The sequence below is a fragment of the Quercus lobata genome, chromosome 10 (genome assembly GCF_001633185.2).
Source record: "Quercus lobata isolate SW786 chromosome 10, ValleyOak3.0 Primary Assembly, whole genome shotgun sequence".
In the NCBI taxonomy this organism is placed as follows: domain Eukaryota; kingdom Viridiplantae; phylum Streptophyta; class Magnoliopsida; order Fagales; family Fagaceae; genus Quercus; species Quercus lobata.
Genome location: NC_044913.1, coordinates 512982 through 532461, shown reverse-complemented (window position 1 = coordinate 532461; position 19480 = coordinate 512982). Strand labels below are relative to the sequence as shown.

Below are 19480 nucleotides of genomic sequence, written 5' to 3'. Positions count from 1 at the left end.
TTGCACTTGTCCTACCTTCCCACGTTTTATGGCTTAATTGAAAGGATAATGTGAGGCAAGAGTCTTGCAATTCGGTGACATTGTTTGAGTCCCTTTCTCTTACTTGTAACAACTAAATTATAAAATAACTAGTATCTAAGCAGGTGCGTTGCACGTGCTAAGAGACTCTTCTAAAATAACAAGGATAACTGTTTTTCAATCGCCTTCCAAACTTTCCTCCATTCTTTCTCTATTTAGAGCCCTAGACCTAAAAAAGAACTTTACCTTCATGGGGGATTGAGACTTGCAGGATGTCAAGATGCAACTTTTACAAAACTTTAAACCTAAAAGAATGTCTTGTTTGATAGAAAATCATATAATGTATTATGGTAACACATTATCGACATTCAATTTGGGGGGAAAGGAGACAAGAGACTAATGTAAATGTCTCTTATTAGGTTTGATTTTTTTTAATTATTATTATTGTAGGGTCACGATTCGTGGCGGACCGTAACAGTGTCGGGTTCGCACGTAAAACAGCCCTAACAATATCATTTGTAGAGCGTGGGTTTGAAAGGCTAGGCCTCGATCGATAGGCGGTGGGTTTTTCAGGGGGTTCATACAAGGTTAAATGATCGTCACCCCTAGAGTACTTCTCATGGAGGTGGGCTGGGAGGCTCTCGTTTCTTGGCCATTTTTCCCAGCCCCTCTATAGATTACTTACTTTTCCTTTTATACTAGCTCGCGTCCACTGTCCTTCGTCCACGCGTAGGGTTAAACTTTCCAAGATTGATACTTGTCCCATCAGCCCATACTCAAAGTCGTTAGGGATGGTTGTAAAAGCCAAAGAATGCGGCTTTGTCAGGTTCAGAGCATTAAATGGCAGTAACAGCAGCTTTCCTTTGATATTTTAGATCTTTCTTCTAAGTTTCAGTCCTATACCGTCTTTACCTTTATTTTTATTTTTGGGGGATTTTGGGTCTGCCGAGGACTGAGCCGTCCTCGGCGATGTCCGCAGGCTATTTGGTCGAGCTTGGGCCATAGCCCTCCTCAGCTTGGGCCTTCGGATTTTCCCAGGTAGATGGGCCCGGCCCGTACGTCATTTGGGCCCCACAATAGCCCCTCAAAACCCGGCTGTCCAACCTCTTGGTTGGAAAGGGGGGTTTTGGTGATGCCAAACCTCTTCCTTCGGCCCAATCAATTTGGCCTTTTAATGATGCTGGCGGCTTCTCATCTGTCCAAGGAACGCGCCGGTCTATGAGGTAGCCTTTTGATTTCGCGCTTGATGCGCTCTTACCGCTTGGGTATCCCAAAACGTGCTTTTAATAATCACTATTTTCGAGATTGCTTTAATTCGGCGGTTTTGTTTTGATGGGGTGGAGAAGCGGAACCGGCATGTTTGTGTTGGTAGATTCCTTTGGAGATCTGAACCTATTAAATGTCTCCCGCTCCACCCTCTGTATAAGAAGGGAAGGAGGAGGTTATTGTTTTTGTAAAGAATCCCTTTTCATCATTCTGAGATTTGAAATACTTGGCCTCCCCTAGGGTTCATTTTACCCACTGGTTTATACACTAAATCGTGATACACTTTACCGTAACAACAAGGGATGCAAAAGCCCCACCCCTCCCAAAAACGCCACGTTCCGATAAAGCTCATCATGGCTCGATCGGGACAAGGATGGCGAAAACTCAAAATCAACTTCATCCTTCTTTCAGTCAAAATCCGAAGTAGGGACTCGTCACGTCAAACTTTCGACGTGACTGAGTCGAGAACACCCAAGATCATTACCACCCGGCTCCTCACGAGCGTACCTAATATGGCACCAGCGTGTTAGGAGTCAGGTCTGAGGCAGGGGCTAAGTGCTTCTGTTTCTCCCTCTTTTGCTCCCTGGTGCCCTCCCCCTCCCTCTTCTTATTGTCTTCCCAGCACCAGTTCCGCCTTGGTGCTGTTTCTTTTCTATCTTTTGTTCCTCTCTTTGTCTCTTCATTTCTCTCTCCTCTTCTCCTCCTTCTTTACTCATGTCCTCCATTTTCTTTATTCATCCCCTTCATCTTCGTCATTGATTTCTTCCTTACTATTTCCTTCTTCTTCATTCATTTTTTTTTTTTTAAAGTGAGTCCCTCTCTTAGTATGAGCAGCAATGAGGCAGAGATTGGAGAAACTTTGAAGACAAGTTTAAAAGACGCTTGACAGTTTACTTTTCTGTACTACAGATGTAATGGTTGCTTAGGCAGTTTACATTTTGTATAGGCTCGTTTGAGCCCCTTTTTGTATGTTGTAATAATTTTTTTATATTAATAAAAATTGTTGTCTACCTTATTTCGCATGTTATGTCTCTATGTTTTCATAAATTTGCAAGCGCTGCTCGGCACAATAATATAGCATCTAAATCAATGACGACTAAGACCAAAATATTTGATAATAAAATGATGCCGCCATAGCTTTAATAGAAGTGCTTGGCACAATAAGGCCGACCCGTAAAAAATAGTACTTACCCGGAACTAGCCGAGGAGAGAACCGAAGGCTTGATGCCGTGTGAGAAATAACCGTCCGAGGACATATCCCCTGCCAAATGAATAGCCCTCTTATACGACTAAATGCTGGGGCGTCCCACCACCTTCCTTACCCCCTTATTGGCCTTAACCTTCTATGGTGTTTAAGCCGTAGACGAAGTGACTTGACGTTTTTATCAAGTAGCCCATCTTACAAAATTCAAACCTTTACTTACCCAAGTATTTGGTTTCCCCATAGGCTTGAGTCCGAGGACCATGCAAGACCTAGGTTCTGTCCAACACTTGTAATTTTCATCTTTTGTACTTGGTTTCCCATAGGCTTGAGTCCAAGGACCATTCAAGACCTAGGTTCTGTCCCCGGGCCCTTGTGTTGAATCGGGCCTGGGCCGTGAGTTGACTGGGCCCGAAATTAGGGGGTATTTCCGTATTCTCAGGCCACGCGATACTTTTTGGGCATCCCAGTATTCGAGGTGCGCCTTCTCGAGACTCCTCTAACTTCAGGGTTGCAGACGACGTTGGAAATCGAGCCAGAGACATTTTGTCTGTAGCGTTCCTTGGGACGCTGCGTGAATTAAATACTACTATTTTATCTTTTGATATAAAATAGGAGAGAAAGTTACTTTTCCTACGCACAAATCCTTCAGCTTCCTCCTTCAGGAAATCATGTTTGAGGTGAGGGTTAGGGAAAAAGAACTTTCTCCACCGCGGAGGCGCCGTGTCCTCCCGAGACTCGAAGGAGTGATGCACGGGCCAAGAAAGCATAAACTTAAGAGAAATTTACACTTCTACGGAGGGGGGAGGGTGTCTCCCCCCCTTTCAGTCAAAATCCGAAGCAGGTTCTGGTCATGCCAGATTTTTGGTATGTCCGAAGAAGGAATTTCCACCATCAGCACTGTCTACCTTGTAACCGGCAAATTCTTGCGGGGGCTTCCCAACTTCCGGCTCCCTGCGCCTTTTCTGTAGATGGTGTTAGCCTGAGGTCAGGTTCTTTGGCTGCCTGAGTTATGGGCATGCAGAAGTGTCGAGGAATAGTTTCCTTAGACAACAACTTGGCGCAGTAGCCAACCTCTCCTCTGAGCTGTCCCCACGGCTTTCTCTCCACTCGCTTGTATTTCCCTTTACTTATGTAGTCAGCTTTAGTGTAAGCTTGTTTCAGCTTTTCATTGTACACTGTACTGTTCCTTTGTCTTAATAAAATATGTGTCTATTTCTCCATACATATCTTTCTTCTCCGTAACAACTACTTTATGCATGAATATTAAATGCAAGCTTGCCCTTAAGGATATTCCAGGCAGAAAAAATGCTTTAACACAGGTTCCTACTAATTTAAACTCACAAATATTATCAAGTATAACAATGGTAACTTTCAATAAATTAAATTCTTGGAACTAACCGGGATAAGCGCTGAGTACTACGCGATGCATGCTAGACCAATGTCCGAGAACGATAATCTCTAAATAATTCGTCTGAAAGGGTAGCTAAGTAGCGAGGGACTTTGGTTGTGCTTTTGGATAATATGTTGCGCCGTGTCGCATCAACCCCTTTGATATTGGGGGATCAGAGGGTAGACCGAGGAATCCATGCAATCAAGGTATTAGCCCATCTGTTAACGCGGAGCTCTCTTCGGATGGATTTTGAGGTTTATGTGCCATAGTTTTTTTTTAAAATAGTTGGTTCCCCATCCAGATAGTTGGTTTCCCCAGAGGCTTGAGTCCAAGGACTATGCAATGCCTTGGTTCTGTCCAAAACCTAGTTTTCCACATCCAGGTAGTTGGTTTCCCCAGAGGCTTGAGTCCGAGGACCATGCAATGCCTTGGTTCTGTCCAAAACCTAGTTTTCCACATCCAGGTAGTTGGTTTCCCCTGAGGCTTGGGTCCGAGGACCATGCAATGCCTTGGTTCTGTCCAAAACCTAGTTTTCCACATCCAGGTAGTTGGTTTCCCCGAGGCTTGGTCCGAGGACCATGCAATGCCTTGGTTCTGTCCAAAACCTAGTTTTCCACATCCAGGTAGTTGTTTTCCCCTGAGGTTGGGTCCGAGGACCATGCAATCCTTGGTTCTGTCCAAACCTAGTTTTCCACATCCAGGTAGTTGGTTCCGAGGACCATCAATGCCCTGTCCAGGCCAGGGGTCCGAGGACCATGCAACGCCTTGGTTCTGTCCAAAACCTAGTTTTCCACATCCAGGTAGTTGGTTTCCCCTGAGGCTTGGGTCCGAGGACCATGCAACGCCTTGGTTCTGTCCAAAACCTAGTTTTCCACATCCAGGTAGTTGGTTTCCCCTGAGGCTTGGGTCCGAGGACCATGCAACGCCTTGGTTCTGTCCAAAACCTAGTTTTCCATATCCAGGTAGTTGGTTTCCCCTGAGGCTTGGGTCCGAGGACCATGCAACGCCTTGGTTCTGTCCAAAACCTAGTTTTCCACATCCAGGTAGTTGGTTTCCCCTGAGGCTTGGGTCCGAGGACCATGCAATGCCTTGGTTCTGTCCAAAACCTAGTTTTCCACATCCGGGTAGTTGGTTTCCCCTGAGGCTTGGGTCCGAGGACCATGCAATGCCTTGGTTCTGTCCATGCAATGCATTGGTTCTGTCCAAAACCTAGTTTTCCTGGATAGTTTTCTCTTAGGTGTGGGATCTTGGCTTTAGGGGAGTTAGCTTTTCAGCCAAGCCCCTAGAGTTTATCCATACGGTTAACGCTACCAAGTGCCTAGTTTGCTCTTTACAGGGGACCTTGGCTTTAAGGGAGTTAGCTCCTCAACTCAGCCCCTAGTCAAGAAACGTAATCCCTAACAGAACTTTATACTAGAACTCTATATCCAACAGTTAGATATAATGAAGAAACTCTATCGACCCACTTCCTATACCAACACACAAGCCTTTCCCACAGACGGCGCCAATTGTAGGGTCACGATTCGTGGCGGACCGTAACAGTGTCGGGTTCGCACGTAAAACGGCCCTAACAATATCATTTGTAGAGCGTGGGTTTGAAAGGCTAGGCCTCGATCGATAGGCGGTGAGTTTTTCAGGGGGTTCATACAAGGTTAAATGATCGTCACCCCTAGAGTACTTCTCATGGAGGTGGGCTGGGAGGCTCTCGTTTCTTGGCCATTTTTCCCAGCCCCTCTATAGATTACTTACTCTTCCTTTTATACTAGCTCGCGTCCACTGTCCTTCGTCCACGCGTAGGGTTAAACTTTCCAAGATTGATACTTGTCCCATCAGCCCATACTCAAAGTCGTTAGGGATGGTTGTAAAAGCCAAAGAATGCGGCTTTGTCAGGTTCAGAGCATTAAATGGCAGTAACAGCAGCTTTCCCTTGATATTTTAGATCTTTCTTCTAAGTTTCAGTCCTATACCGTCTTTACCCTTATTTTTTTTTTTTGGGGATTTTGGGTCTGCCGAGGACTGAGCCGTCCTCGGCGATGTCCGCAGGCTATTTGGTCGAGCTTGGGCCATAGCCCTCCTCAACTTGGGCCTTCGGATTTTCCCAGGTAGATGGGCCCGGCCCGTACGTCATTTGGGCCCCACAATTATTATATGCTCTTTTTTTTTTACCTGTTTATTTAATGAAAGGTAAGGGTGCTGTTTGTTTTGAAGAAACTAGTTTTTTAATGTAATTATTTGTTTTGAAGAAAATAGTTTTTTAATGTAATTATTTGTTTTATGTTTAGTGAATCTTTAAATCTCAAAAATTGAAAAGTAGAGGCAACAATAAATTGATGCATTAATATAAAACTCTAGTAAAGCAATCCTTATCTTCAAATAACTCATAAAATATGGCATGCAGTTTGTTTTACCAATGTGATTCGTATAGGGTTTTATTTATCTTTTAATTTTCGTACAAAGCATTTGTTGTAATTAAATGAAATCTCAAGCACAGATCAAAAGGAGAGTTTTGCTTATTTGAAAATCCTAAAGTTAATACTAACTTATTAGTGTACTAAATAAATGTTGACAAATTGATGCGGTAGATGTGATTGATGAATAATTATAGAATATTTATAAAGTACAATATATGCAAACTCTTTTTTCCATCATGATAGTAAGTTTTATTAATTAAATTCATAGTTGGTTCTATTATTTATAGAATATACATTTATCATATTTCGGAATATTTTATAATTTTAATGCCACTAGCAACCCATCCACACCATAATAGACAGAGTTTTAATTACATTTCAAATTTATATTTGGAAGTTTCCTTATAAAAGTGTAAGATTTATCTAACTCATATATTTGTATGCCACAAAAAAAGAAAAAGAAAAAAAAAGGTTGAAGATAAAATTATATAAAGAAATTCGGCAAAATCACGGGGATAAAAAAAAATTAGTACAGGATAAAGATGGTTTGTTGGAATAAGGTTGTAACGCTCATCTTTTAAAAAGAAAAATCTAAAATCCAAACGGTGATGCTGTAAATCCTAATCATGATGATTGATGGAGTAGGATAAAGAAACTTTGGTAGCACATAGGGTATCAAATTTTAAAACTATAAAAAGCAGAGCTGAGCCGTGAAGATTTTATTATTATTTTTATATTATAGAAAATATTAAGCCGCGAAAGCCAAAGCTTAAACTGAAGCAAAGACAAAGTACAACCAAAGCAAAGGAAGGTCTTATAAAAAAAAATAAAAAAAAAACAGCAACAAACGAAAGACAAGCACACAAAACAGGCTTTGTAGTTCTCTTCCGAATCAAAGGGGTCAGATTGATTTTAATTTTTCTTTCGTTGCCTAGACCGTGAGTACACTTTAACACAAACCCCGCGCCTATTTTCTCTCTCTCTCTCTCTGTTTTTTTTTTTTTTTTTTAATGTTTTATGTTTTTAGTTTTTTCCAAACTCAACTAACACAGCCTTCTCTCTCTCTAGAATTTAGAATTGAGTTACCGGCGGGAAAGAAATCTCGCCGGGAATTGGGTTATCTCCGACGCCGGAATCTTTAAATTTTTGACTCTGGCTGAGGAAATTATTGTTTGTTGTGTTTTGAAAATTTGGTAATTTTAGGACACAATGATGATTATTAAGCAGAAACAAACAAAAAGTGAAATATTCGATGTCTGTTTCTTTATGTTGTTGTTGTTGTGGTGAATGATAGCTTGCAAGCAAAATGCAGGTTCCAAATATAAAGCACAAGTTGTGGCTTCTTCAAACTTAAAGAGACACAAAAACAGATCCCTTTGATTTTTGTTCCTATCTTTCTTTTTTCACATTTCTTCTTCTTCTTCTTTTTTTCTCTTTCTCTTCTCAATTTTGCAATTTCTTGAGAGAGAAAGAGAGAGAAAAGTGTGGGAATGAGCGAAATTGGCCATGGAAACTCAATTTTGTTTTTTAAAGGTTCGATTTTTTTTTTTTGGTTATATTAAGTTAATTTCTGTTCTCAATTAATTCCCTTTCCTTGTCAAATACCTGTGCTTTTCTGGTTTTGCTTAATTTTTAAGTTTTTTCAAAAGCTGGGACCGCCGTTCTTGATCTTTCATATTTTATAAATTTGCTGAGAATTTGAGCTATGCAAAACACAAAAAAAGAGTGAATTTTGTTGTCGGTGAACTAGAAAATAATAAAAAAACTGTAATTTTTTTAGTACAGTTGAGTGGTAGTTTTTGCTTGTTGTTTTAATCTGTTTCTCCTAATTTTTCTTTGAAACCAAACTAGGCATTTGTGTTTGGTCGTTGGTAGGTAAGCCAGAGGTTTTCGGTTTAACAAAAAAAAAAAAAAAATTCAAGTCCTCCCCAATTATACTTAAATGGGTATTTTTTTTTTTTTGGTGCTTTATTTCTCACACAAAAATATTAGATATGGGTTTTTGATTCTGCTTTCAAGTTTTTGATGATGTACTATAATATAACATCTGTGAATTATTTTTTTTCAGATGAACAGCCAGGCGGTTTAGGCATGTGGTCAAGTTAGGATCTTTGGAGGTTTTTTTATTTTCACTTTTGTGCAAAAATTTCTGCTTTGTAAGTTTCGCTATGCCATTTGAAGTAACGGATCAAAGAGGCGTGCCTGCCTCGACTCACTTCTTTGAAGATATTTCTTTTTCTTCACAGGTATTTGTGGTCTTCGCAGCTCTAAATTTCTCTTTCTTTCTTCTATAAATGTCAGTTATCAAATTTTCTACCTTTTTTTTTTTTTTTTTTGAGAAAAATAAAAAATTTCTACTTTAGATTGTAAGTTTGTAACTTGTTGTTAACTGTGAGCAGAGAGAAGTTGGATATCAAAAACCCAAAAGCATTCCTTATCACCAAGGTGAGAACCATTGAATTGTCGTGGGAATCTCTTCAAATTCATGATGAATGCATGTAGTTCAGATGCCCCACACTTATTTGACATATTACCATAAGTAGTTGCATGTCCTATTGTTTTTGTTTTGTCTTAATTAGAAGATTCTTGCATTGATCGGGTCGTTATACAATAACGGTACCGAAAGTAAAATGATATTCTTTGCCATTTAAAGAAAAGTTTGAGTTTTGTCCTCAAATTTAGTATGCCTAATCATTGATTTAAGCAAGACAGGGTTGATAGAGTATCAAATGAATGCAAGAAATCGATCCATCTTGTTGAAATGAATGTCTTTTGGTGCCATGTGTCATTCAATTGACCGTGTGAATACTTTTGGAGCACCATCTCTGCCCCAATCATTGACTTGGCCATTTGGCCTATGGAAACTGCTAAACGTGTGACAGCCATGAATTTAAAATGAAGTTCTTTTCCATTTAAAGAAAAGGTTGAATTTTGTCTGCTTCGAGTTTAGTATGCCTAATCATTGATTTAAGAAATTACGGTGTTGATAGAGCATCAACCACGAACTTGATCCATCTTGTGGAAATAAATGTCTTTTGGTGCCATGCATCTGTACATTGATCAGCTGAATATTATTGCAGCACTCTATTTGTCCCAAGCATTGAAATGGCCATTCGGCCTCCTAATGGAAATGGTGAAAGTGTATTTCCTTTTAGGGAGATGATCTTTTCACATACACTACTGTTATGATAATTTAATTAGCAAGGGAAACTTGGACCATTTTCTGAGTGTTTATAATTGTAGCTATGACTCTTTAGAAAATATGCCTAAACCAGTTTAGTGTGTAATTTGTCTTGATGAATTCATTGTGAGAACTGTGTTTGGGTACTTTGTTGCATACTTATTATTTTCAACCCCAATATAGAAATATTTTGCTTAAAGATTAGTGACAGATAATTATGTAGTTGACGCTTTTAATTTTAGATGCCCAACAAAATTAAGAGTTCATGAGAATAACTCTGTTACTGTTTTTGAGAATAACTTTTCTTTGTTAGTTCTTTTTCTTTTGTACGTGTGCTTTATCCTGCCCAGTTCATTGATCCGTGTTTTCAGTGTCGTGTCCATCTGATTAGGGTTCATGGTCATGTTTCTTTAACATGGTTAAATTAATGTCTTTTTGCTATTTAGTTCAGTTCTATTAAATAATTTATTGAAATTTGCTCAGTGCTTTCCCAAGCAAAGCTTTGAGCATGCTGGGGTTCCTCTGATTGTTGGTGTAATTTTGGTCAGCAGGAATGAATGGAATGATAGCTACACCTGGAAGCTTGTTGGATGCTTCACTACACGCAGGAAAACTTTCACCCATTGGGACACAGTCTGTGGATTGTTTGGAACTGCCACAGACAAGTCTACATAGAGACCAAGCAGAAAAGCTACGTGTTAGTGGAAATGAAGGCATTGTCAGTTTGTCTAATGCTTCATGGAAATCTATGCATCATCATATGGGATTACGGCCAAATGTGTGTGTGCAGTTGCCTTCTCATAGTTTGGAAGGAAAGACGACTGTTATGAGTGGAACCAACCGTGAGAGTAGTCTGTTTTCAAGTTCATTGTCTGAAATATTTAGTAGAAAGTGTAAGCTTTCCTTTTCATTTCTATCATATGCAATTCATATCTTGAATGTGGGTAATAGTTGCCTCTCTCTCTCTCTCTCTCTTAAAGTTAGGCATTAAAGTTGTTGTTGCACTATAGCTTCACCAGTTGTCGGTTTTAATATGCTATCATTTCATGGTAAACGTATACATTAAAGATGTAACAAACTCTATCTTTTATCATAATATTTACTTTTTGATGATTTAAAAATAAATGAAGACAAGAAAATAGAGTGGCAGAATTTCAGTAAAGTAGATTAGTCCATGGAGATGGAAGAGATCTCACAACTGGCCAGTAAACGTTTATCATGAGATTTTGCTTTTAAGTTTTGCATTTTTCTTGTTGTCTTATCTTATGAGAAAACTCACATATTTTAATAAACTGGGTTCAAAATCTTACTGAAACTTCTTTTAAACATATGATTTTGCATGTTCTTGTTTTGTTTTTTAAAATAAAATTTAAAAGTCAATGATTGCGTTTGTATTAATTTAATATAATGGATACATTCCCTTTTGCATTTTCTGTAACTGTGCATTCTTTGATGCAGTAGGATTGCTGGGAAATGAGGTTCCATATCATCTTCCTGCTAGTGCTGTGGCTTCCTACCATGATGAAGAACCGTTTGAATCTCTTAAAGAAATTGAGGCCCAGACTATTGGAAACCTCCTTCCTGATGATGATGATCTATTTTCTGGTATGACTGATGGCCTGGCATGTAATGCTTATGCCAAAAATGGTGATGACTTCGAAGATTATGATCTGTTCAGCAGTGGAGGAGGCTTGGAATTAGAAGGGGATGATCGTACATGTATGGGTCAAAGAAGTTCTGATTATATCAGGGGACTTTCCAATGGCCAAGTGGGTCCTAATGGCTCAATTGTTGGTGAACACCCTTATGGTGAACAGCCATCTAGAACACTTTTTGTGAGAAATATTAATAGTAATGTCGAAGATTCTGAATTAAAGGCTCTTTTTGAGGTGCATATACCCCTTGCTTTTCATTGTTCATTAGGACTTCATGCAACTGATTCACAGCAAGTTAATTGACAATTTTTTTTCCCTGTCAGCAATTTGGAGATACTCGCAAGCTCTATACATCCTGTAAGCATCGTGGGTTTGTTATGATTTCTTATTATGACATAAGGGCAGCCCAAGAGGCAAAGAAAGTGCTTCAAAATAAAGCATTGAAGCGTAGGAAACTTGACATACATTATTCAATACCAAAGGTATGGTGGTTACATTTCTGCCACTTGTGGTGCATGTGTCAAATACTGTTTTGGTCATCTTACCTCATAATTTCTGTGATATCATCATTTTTCTACTTCTTTTTACTTAATCTGTTGCTTGATGTTTGCTAATGTTTTAGGATAATCCTTCGGAAAGAGATGTTAACCAGGGCACCCTGGTGGTATTCAACCTTGATTCTTCTGTTTCAGATGATGAGATTCGCAAAATTTTTGGCTTTTATGGAGAAATCAAAGAAGTAATTTGTTGTTGCCCTGTTCTTTCATTTATATAAATGACAGTGCAAATTTTAATTTTAATTAATTAATTTTTTTTGGTTTGCAGATCCTTGATGCTCCACATAAGTATCAATACAAATTGATAGAGTTTTATGATGTCCGAGCTGCAGAAGCTGCTCTTCGTGCACTGAATAGGAGTGAAATTTCTGGGAAACAGATCAAGATTGAACCAAGCCATTCAGAGATTGCAAGATGGTGGTACTGTCTATTTTCGCTCCCTCTTATTTCTCAATAGCATCATTAAAGAGATGTTGAATTCTGAGGGGGATGGGGATCCTATTTCTGTTTTCCCCCCTTTTGTCTGTTTGATCTTGAAACAAACTAAGTGTAGATTTTATGTTCATTATGGATATTTCCCATGTGGTGTTTCTACTATGTCGTGCTTTAAAATTTTGACTGGTGAATGATGATATTATTCTGGATCACCCTGATCTGGTTTTACCATATGTTATTGTTCTGTCTTATTTCTTTGCAGTTTGATGCAACAGCCTGAGCAGGAGCAAGATGGACTTAATGTTTGTCAAAGCCCTTGTGACAATTTATCATCAGGACACACGGGTATGATTTCTGTCTAAAGAATTTCTGCATCAGTTAAGGTCTTCTTAAAACACAAATATTCATTCTTGCTCTCGCTCAATATCTTTTACAGCAACTGTCTCTCCTGGGGTTATCGCATCTAACAGTGTGGATAATGGATCTAACCTTGGTTTACATTCTGCACACCGATCATCTCTGAGTTCATTTATTGAAAATGCGTTCCCTCATATGAGTTCAAGTGTTCCGAACAACTTGCCTTCTCCGGTGGGAGTGGCATCTATTGGCAAACAATTTGGAGTTTGTGAGTCCAACCATTCTCTGAATGAAATGAAGTTTGCTAACCAATGCATTCCCAATTTACATCCTCATTCATTCCCGGAGTATCATGAAAGTTTAGCCAACAGTGTTCCATGTAACTCTTTGAGCACCAATGCTGATATGGCTGGCAATCTTGGTCCCAGGATGACAGAAGGAATCAACAGTAGGCAAATTCACAGAATGAGTTCCAATGTTCATCCAGTGGAACTTAATGGAGGAGGTGAGTTGATTATATTGTCCTGTACTCTGTTTGAAATATGTACTTTTGTTGTTGGATGTTTTAGATTTTGGTATCTGGTTGACTACTAAACTATTTTAGATTAACAAGTGAACCATTCAGATTAAGTTCAATAAATTGATTATAAATTTTTAGGTTATTCTTCTTCTTCACTTGATTTTGGATAGTTTGAAGCTGGGACTGCTAAGTCCGCATGTGTTGCAGCCACACTTGTGGTCTGCATTTTGGGTTTATGCAATTTTAATTGCAGTAATTATTTCTTTTAATTATATATTTTTTTTAACATGCATAAAATGGATTAGCTATTTAAATTTTTTTTGTAATAATTTATCAATATTTATCATAACTTATTGGTGTCCTCTGATGTATAGCATTTAATGTTGAAGTGCTGTTGCCTGTTGGCAAACTGAGCTGCTTGACTTTTGACTGTTCTTATCTTGTATGATTCCATTCCCAATTGTCTTAAGTTTGATTTTTCAAGATTTTTTTCCCCTCATTTTCTTTCCTCTCTGCAAAGCATCCAAACTATTTATGATTGGAATATTGAGATCTTTAGGGAATTAGATAAAGGATGTGGATTTTAATGTTTTGATTCTGTACTTTTGCAAATATGCTTACTTTAACCGTGGAATAAATAAGAAATGGACAAAATATAAACAAGAAGCTTGTTATAATCCGGTTTAGCATTTTTCCTCTGTGTCCACAAATGAAATGAGAATTCAGTAGCAATGGATTATTTATGGGTTAGAGAATACCTGATAGAGGCTTATGTTGTTGTCATCTCATCCTAGCTTAATATTGTATTAATACTCTTTGCTGTAACCCTTGTACGAGTTACTGTCCCCATCTTAGCATAATGTGGTTTGCAGCATACACTGTTATTCTTGCCATCTAGAGGAAAATTACACAATTTTTGGAAGGAATTGTTCCTCTACCTGCTATGTTTTTGTTCCTTTAGGTTTAAGTATTATGTTAAACAAGTTAAAATATTTGATAAAATGTTTCTTTTTAGTTTTTGGTTCTTCTGGAAATGGGAGCTGTCCCCTTCATGGACACCATTATGCATGGAAGAACTCCAACTCATATCAGCAACATCCTTCAAGTCCTGTGATTTGGGGGAATTCGCCTTCATTTGTTGACGGTGTTCCTGCTCATCGCCTTCCACAAATGCCTGGATTTCCTGGAGGATCACCTCAATTACTGAACATGTCACCCGTGCATCATCACGTTGGATCCGCACCAGCTGTAAATACCTCCCTCTGGGATAGGCGACATACCTATTTAGGGGAGTCTCCTGAAGCTTCTAGCTTCCACTTGGGTTCTCTTGGGAGCATGGGCTTTCCTCGTAGTTCTCAATTGCATCATATTGACATTTCTCCTCACAGCACCTTTTCTCATATTGGAGGAAATTGCGCAGACATGTTGACAAATGCCGGGCAACACTCTCCTCAGCAAATGTGCAACATTTTTCTTGGGAGGAACCCGATGATTTCAATGCCTGCATCTTTTGACTCTGCAAGTGAACGTGTGAGAAACCTTTCTCACCGTAGAAATGATGTGAATTCTAATCTTGCTGATAAGAAACAGTATGAACTTGATACTGACCGCATATTACGTGGGGAAGATGTCCGAACAACACTGATGATAAAGAACATTCCCAACAAGTATGTGAATGATCCTAAAAACATCTTGAGCGTTTTTCTGCTTCTTTTTTTTATCTTCCATCTTTCAATTATCTTATAGTGTTTTCTTCTGATGAATCTTTGCTTTGTTTGAACAGCATTGTTAATTTATATTGATATACTTGTTATGATTCATGTGATCTGTAAATGTGCTTTGTTGGGGCATCTGTATATCCTGTTTGGCATTTTATGATTCCACCCCAAACAGGCCATTAATGTTTCAGTGGTCACCCCTTTAATTTTCTGCTTGGAAAGCAAGCAATAGAGGGTTGTCATCAAATATGACAATACTAGAAATTGGCTATTTGGTCATGGTCATCCACTATGACCATGTATAGTAGTTTAAGCAGTGGCAGTTGACTTTTTATGAAAAGGTCACAGATTCATTTGGGTGCTTTTTTCTATTTTCCCCCTCTCCCTTAGTTCTTTCTATCAGCTGATGTAATATATATTTTTACAGATATACTTCTAAAATGCTTCTTGCTGCAATAGATGAGCACTGTCGGGGAACCTATGATTTTCTTTATTTGCCAATTGACTTCAAGGTAAGTAAATTTCTTTGTGGATAAGCTTTTTTGGGTAAGAAACCATATTTATGTTCCTTATCAAATTTACCAATGTCTTCTGCAGAACAAATGCAATGTGGGCTATGCGTTCATCAATATGATTGATGCTCGTCAGATTATTTCATTTCATCAGGTTCAATTTATGAACTGTGATTTTGGCATTGTGGTTTCTTATGATACTATTAGTTATTGGCAAAAGCTCATAGGATTAAAAAGCAACTCTTTTGCAGGCATTCGACGGCAAAAAATGGGAGAAGTTTAATAGTGAAAAGGTGGCCTCCCTTGCATATGCTAGGATTCAGGGAAAAGCTGCTCTTATTGCCCATTTCCAGAATTCAAGCTTGATGAATGAGGATAAACGTTGCCGCCCTATTCTCTTTCATACTGAAGGTCCAAATGCTGGTGATCCGGTAGGGGTATTGTAATATCTACTTGTTTATCATGGTCCTTTTAGTTATTTTGCTTAATGATCCAACTGACATGATTTGTTGTATCTGCAGGAGCCCTTCCCCATGGGTACCAATATTCGATCAAGACCAGGCAGATCTCGAACTAGCAGTAATGAGGAAAACCACAACCTGGGAAACCCTTCAATTTCTGCAAATAGAGAGGAATATTCCAACGGATCGGATTCTTCAAAGGACTCTGATTGAGCAAGCTGATCTATCACATTAACCCTGTTTCTTACATGGGGCATATTCTGACTGTTTTTGTGGCTGTAGAGAAGCGCTTTTGCAAGATTTTGGAAACAGGAGCGCATAACCAGAATCAAGTGGTTTACTTCTTTTTTTCTTCTTTTTTTTTTTTTTTGAAATTTCAAAATGACTTAGCGGATGCTCGAAATTTTGGCTAGTTTTGAGTAAACATTTTTACAATGGACATGTTCCAGAGGGATGTAACCCCACTTTTATGTGCAGTTCGTGGGGCAATCCTGTTTTTGTTTTCATTTTTTTTTTTTAAATATAAATCTTGGTACTTTTCTAAGTGATCTCCATAATTTTTTTCCTTCAAGTTTTTTGTGTCTTGTGGGATTTTTTTTTTGTTTTAAGCTTGGGTGTGCTTGCTCAAAAGGGGAGTTGCCTAAAGCATACTTGAGTATTCTCGTTGGAAATTTTGTACCGCTACCATTGACGAATTATTCTATTTTGTTCCTGATTATATATATCTTCTTACAGCTTGGCACTTTTTTTTTTTTTTTTTGAGGAAATACAGCTTGGCACTTTGAAAATTTTAGAACTCTTGTAAACTATGTTTTATGGTTAAATATGTAGCACAAGAGCTGTACCACTACCATGTGCTAATCTCTTAAGTACTTCATCCAGAGTGTGGCTTGCACCATTAATACTATTGCCTTTGAACATTTTCCCATTTTTTGTGTGTGAAATAGTTTAGCACACGACTTTTGTTATTATTATTTTTTTCTATATTAGAGCACCCACAGCAGGTGTGGTAAATGTGCCAAATGCTAAATATTTGGCACATTTACCACACCAAGCACAAAAATGATGCTTTATGAGATGTGCTAAATCTCAAAATTTATACCACATAGCTACAGTACCGTTGCAAATTTGCAACGGTACGGACTAATGTGGTAAATATTTTTATTGTTTTATATTCGTTTTCTCTCTCCTCTCCCTTCATTTTTTTTCTTTTCTCTTCTCTCTCACTCTTCGGTTCCCTCTCTTCTCCCTCAAACGCCCAATCCTCTCCTCTCAAACCTCACACTGTCTCTCTGTCGAACTCCCTGTTTCTCTCGGCGCCGTCGCACTGCTCGACCTCGACGCCTTCGTGCTCACCAAGACGCTGACTTTCGCCGCCGCGTTCTCCGCCTTCGGAGATCTGATCCTGTGGCTCATCGCTCTCACTTTTTTCTTCGCCCAGTTCATCGCGCTCGCTGTCAACACGATCGGGTGAACCGACAGGGCTAAGGCAGCGATCGTGCCTGGGTTGGTGTCGTTGATTGTTGGGGTGATTTGTAATGGGTCCGGCGTGGGGCCGTGGTTGTTTGGGGTGATTTTGTAATGGGTTTGTGTTGTTGATTGTTTGGGTCTTGGTGGTGCAGTGGCGGCGTGGGGCCGTGGTTGTGGCTGGGTGTTGATCAATCAAAGATCTCTCTCTGCCTCCAAACCAAAACAGAGTAAGAAAAACATCCAAAACCTTAAAATTTTTCAATAATGGCAGAGATTAACGGCTGTGGTGGGTTTGTTTTGAATTGTGTTTTGGGTTGTGGAGGAATAGGTGGTTGTGTAGTGGTGGCTGTTGGTTGTTTGCAGTGGCTGTAGATTGTGTTTAATGCGTAGGAAATATTATTTTATTATGTAGGAAATATTATTTTAATGTATAGAATTTAATGATAAAACATCTGATAAATGGGATGTTGTAAAATGGTGTGGTAAAATAATAAAGTAGGTCTTTGATGTTGTAAAATGACATAATTTTTGCCACATCTGCTGTGGATGCTCTAGATGTTTTCTATTAATGAGCATTAAGTGAAAAAATACTTCCTTTAGTCAAAACTCGAAAGAGCTTTCATGTTATGATTAAAATTGTGACAGTGTGCAAAGATTATTAAATTTATCTTCGTTTTAATAATGCGACAAGTTTTTTTTATAAATAAAAAAAAAAAACTTTTAAAGAGGTTATTTTTTGAAGTATTAAAAAAAAAAAGATTGTTTGACAAAAATTGGTCGATTGCTTTGTAAGTGTGGGGGCCAATTAATTAGGAAGTACTGTTAAGACAATGTTAACTGAGCCTATTGCCCGATCTGAGGATGTTAGACCATTCGAGACAGTCTAGATAAGATTATAAGGAGAATGGAATGAAGAGAGGAGTAGAGACAATATGAGATAGGTCCAACAAGCGTCCGATAACAAAAACTCTCTCGGCAACATGTGTCTGAGGTCGATCTGAGTGCCATATCATCACGGACTTACTTCGGAGTTATATCATCACTAAGGATTAGGCGTCGGACAAGGGATAAGAAAGGAGAAGGACAACAAATATCTTCAAAAAGCTGCTACCTCCGCATTAAATGACTCCTAACCAACTCTCTGACCGTATTAATGTGAAAGTGACACCTGAACAGTGATCAAGCAGTCTTACAGCTACTAGTTGATGGTTCTGGGAAGTGCTAGATGGGACAGAAACGAGTTCTCCAAATCTAACCTACACATGAGTGGTTGGGACGATACCAAGGCTGGAATATATAACATGAAAAGATGTACTAAAAAAAGGAAAGGGGAGAAAAAATCAAAGATCAAGACTGGAACTCTTGTACAATTTTATTATTCAACAAAACCATATGATACAAACTACTTGGGCTATTCCGAGGATAGATTTTCTAATCTGAATTGTGTCTTACAGTTTGAAACCACTAAATCTAATCGTTTTTCTTCTGGGATAGATCTAGTTCTTCCATCCATGCTCTTTAAATTTATTGTTTGGGTCGCTTGGGTTTGAGCCCAATCCTGTTTTAGGACCAATCCAATTTCAGTCCTTACAGTAAGCATTAAATTTGATCGGCCTTATCTCTCACAATATCATAGTTTCTAGTTTCAAACGTTTTCCCTTTCCTTCTTCTTTCTCATTTTATATATATATATATATATATTAATTTAAAATTTAAAATTTAAAAGTGGGATGAATAGAAAAAAAATCCTCTAAAACAAAAGCCTATTTTTTTTTTTTTTTTTTTTTTTTTTTTGAGAATGTAAAACAAAAGCCTATTGAACAAGTGTTTTGGGCATGTTAAACTGCGTTATAGAATTATTTCAAGAAAGAAGAGAAGTTGGCCCGTTTTTGGTAGGGCATGTCAAGTAACATTTTGAGCATTTTAAACATATTTATATACACTTTTTTACCCACACGTGTATCAAAAATACCAAAACAATATTACTCAAACTACTCTATCAAACACCTAATTTCCCATTGCACCGTTTTTCTGCTTTCCAAAGTTATAGAATTATTTATACACACTTTTTTACTCACACGTGTATCAAAAATACCCAAACAACATTACTCAAACTACTCTACCAAACACCTAATTTCCCATTGCACCGTTTTTCTGCTTTCCAAAGTTATAGAATTATTTCAAGCTAACCCCTTGGAGTTCTAATTCAATTAATCAAGCTAGATATTTGTTATGATCACAAAGAACCCTTCAGCTAAAAGGCTACACACCCAGGTCCCCATGTCCAATAAAAAACCCTCAATGGATCAAGTCACCATGCCCCAT

General features: G+C 38.4%; 1 protein-coding gene across 4 annotated transcripts; it reads left to right on the top strand.

Moving 5' to 3' along the window:
- The first annotated feature begins 7036 nt into the window (after positions 1-7036).
- Positions 7037-16431, top strand: LOC115963302 (protein MEI2-like 1). 4 transcript variants are annotated; one of them, XM_031082258.1, is made up of 15 exons: positions 7037-7227; positions 8358-8535; positions 8689-8734; positions 10022-10363; positions 10929-11359; positions 11449-11607; positions 11748-11864; positions 11951-12102; positions 12380-12462; positions 12554-12979; positions 14010-14661; positions 15140-15224; positions 15310-15378; positions 15476-15655; positions 15746-16431. In XM_031082258.1, exons 2-15 carry the CDS (start codon positions 8458-8460, stop codon positions 15896-15898), a joined length of 2973 nt encoding a protein of 990 aa, XP_030938118.1. In that variant the 5' UTR covers positions 7037-7227; positions 8358-8457; the 3' UTR covers positions 15899-16431. The 4 variants fall into 4 exon arrangements, with proteins under 4 accessions (XP_030938118.1, XP_030938116.1, XP_030938117.1 ...); XM_031082256.1 differs by having other exon boundaries at positions 10019-10363; XM_031082257.1 differs by lacking the exon at positions 7037-7227 and adding an exon at positions 7300-7822 and having other exon boundaries at positions 10019-10363.
- The last annotated feature ends 3049 nt before the right edge of the window (positions 16432-19480 follow it).

Coding starts and splice junctions, on each gene's coding strand:
- LOC115963302 (XM_031082256.1), top strand. CDS start 8,458: ATGCCATTTGAAGTAACGGATCAAAGAGGCGTGCCTGCCTCGACTCAC. Junction 11,608..11,747: donor TACATTATTCAATACCAAAG/GTATGGTGGTTA, acceptor CTAATGTTTTAG/GATAATCCTTCGGAAAGAGA. Junction 12,103..12,379: donor TCAGAGATTGCAAGATGGTG/GTACTGTCTATT, acceptor ATTTCTTTGCAG/TTTGATGCAACAGCCTGAGC.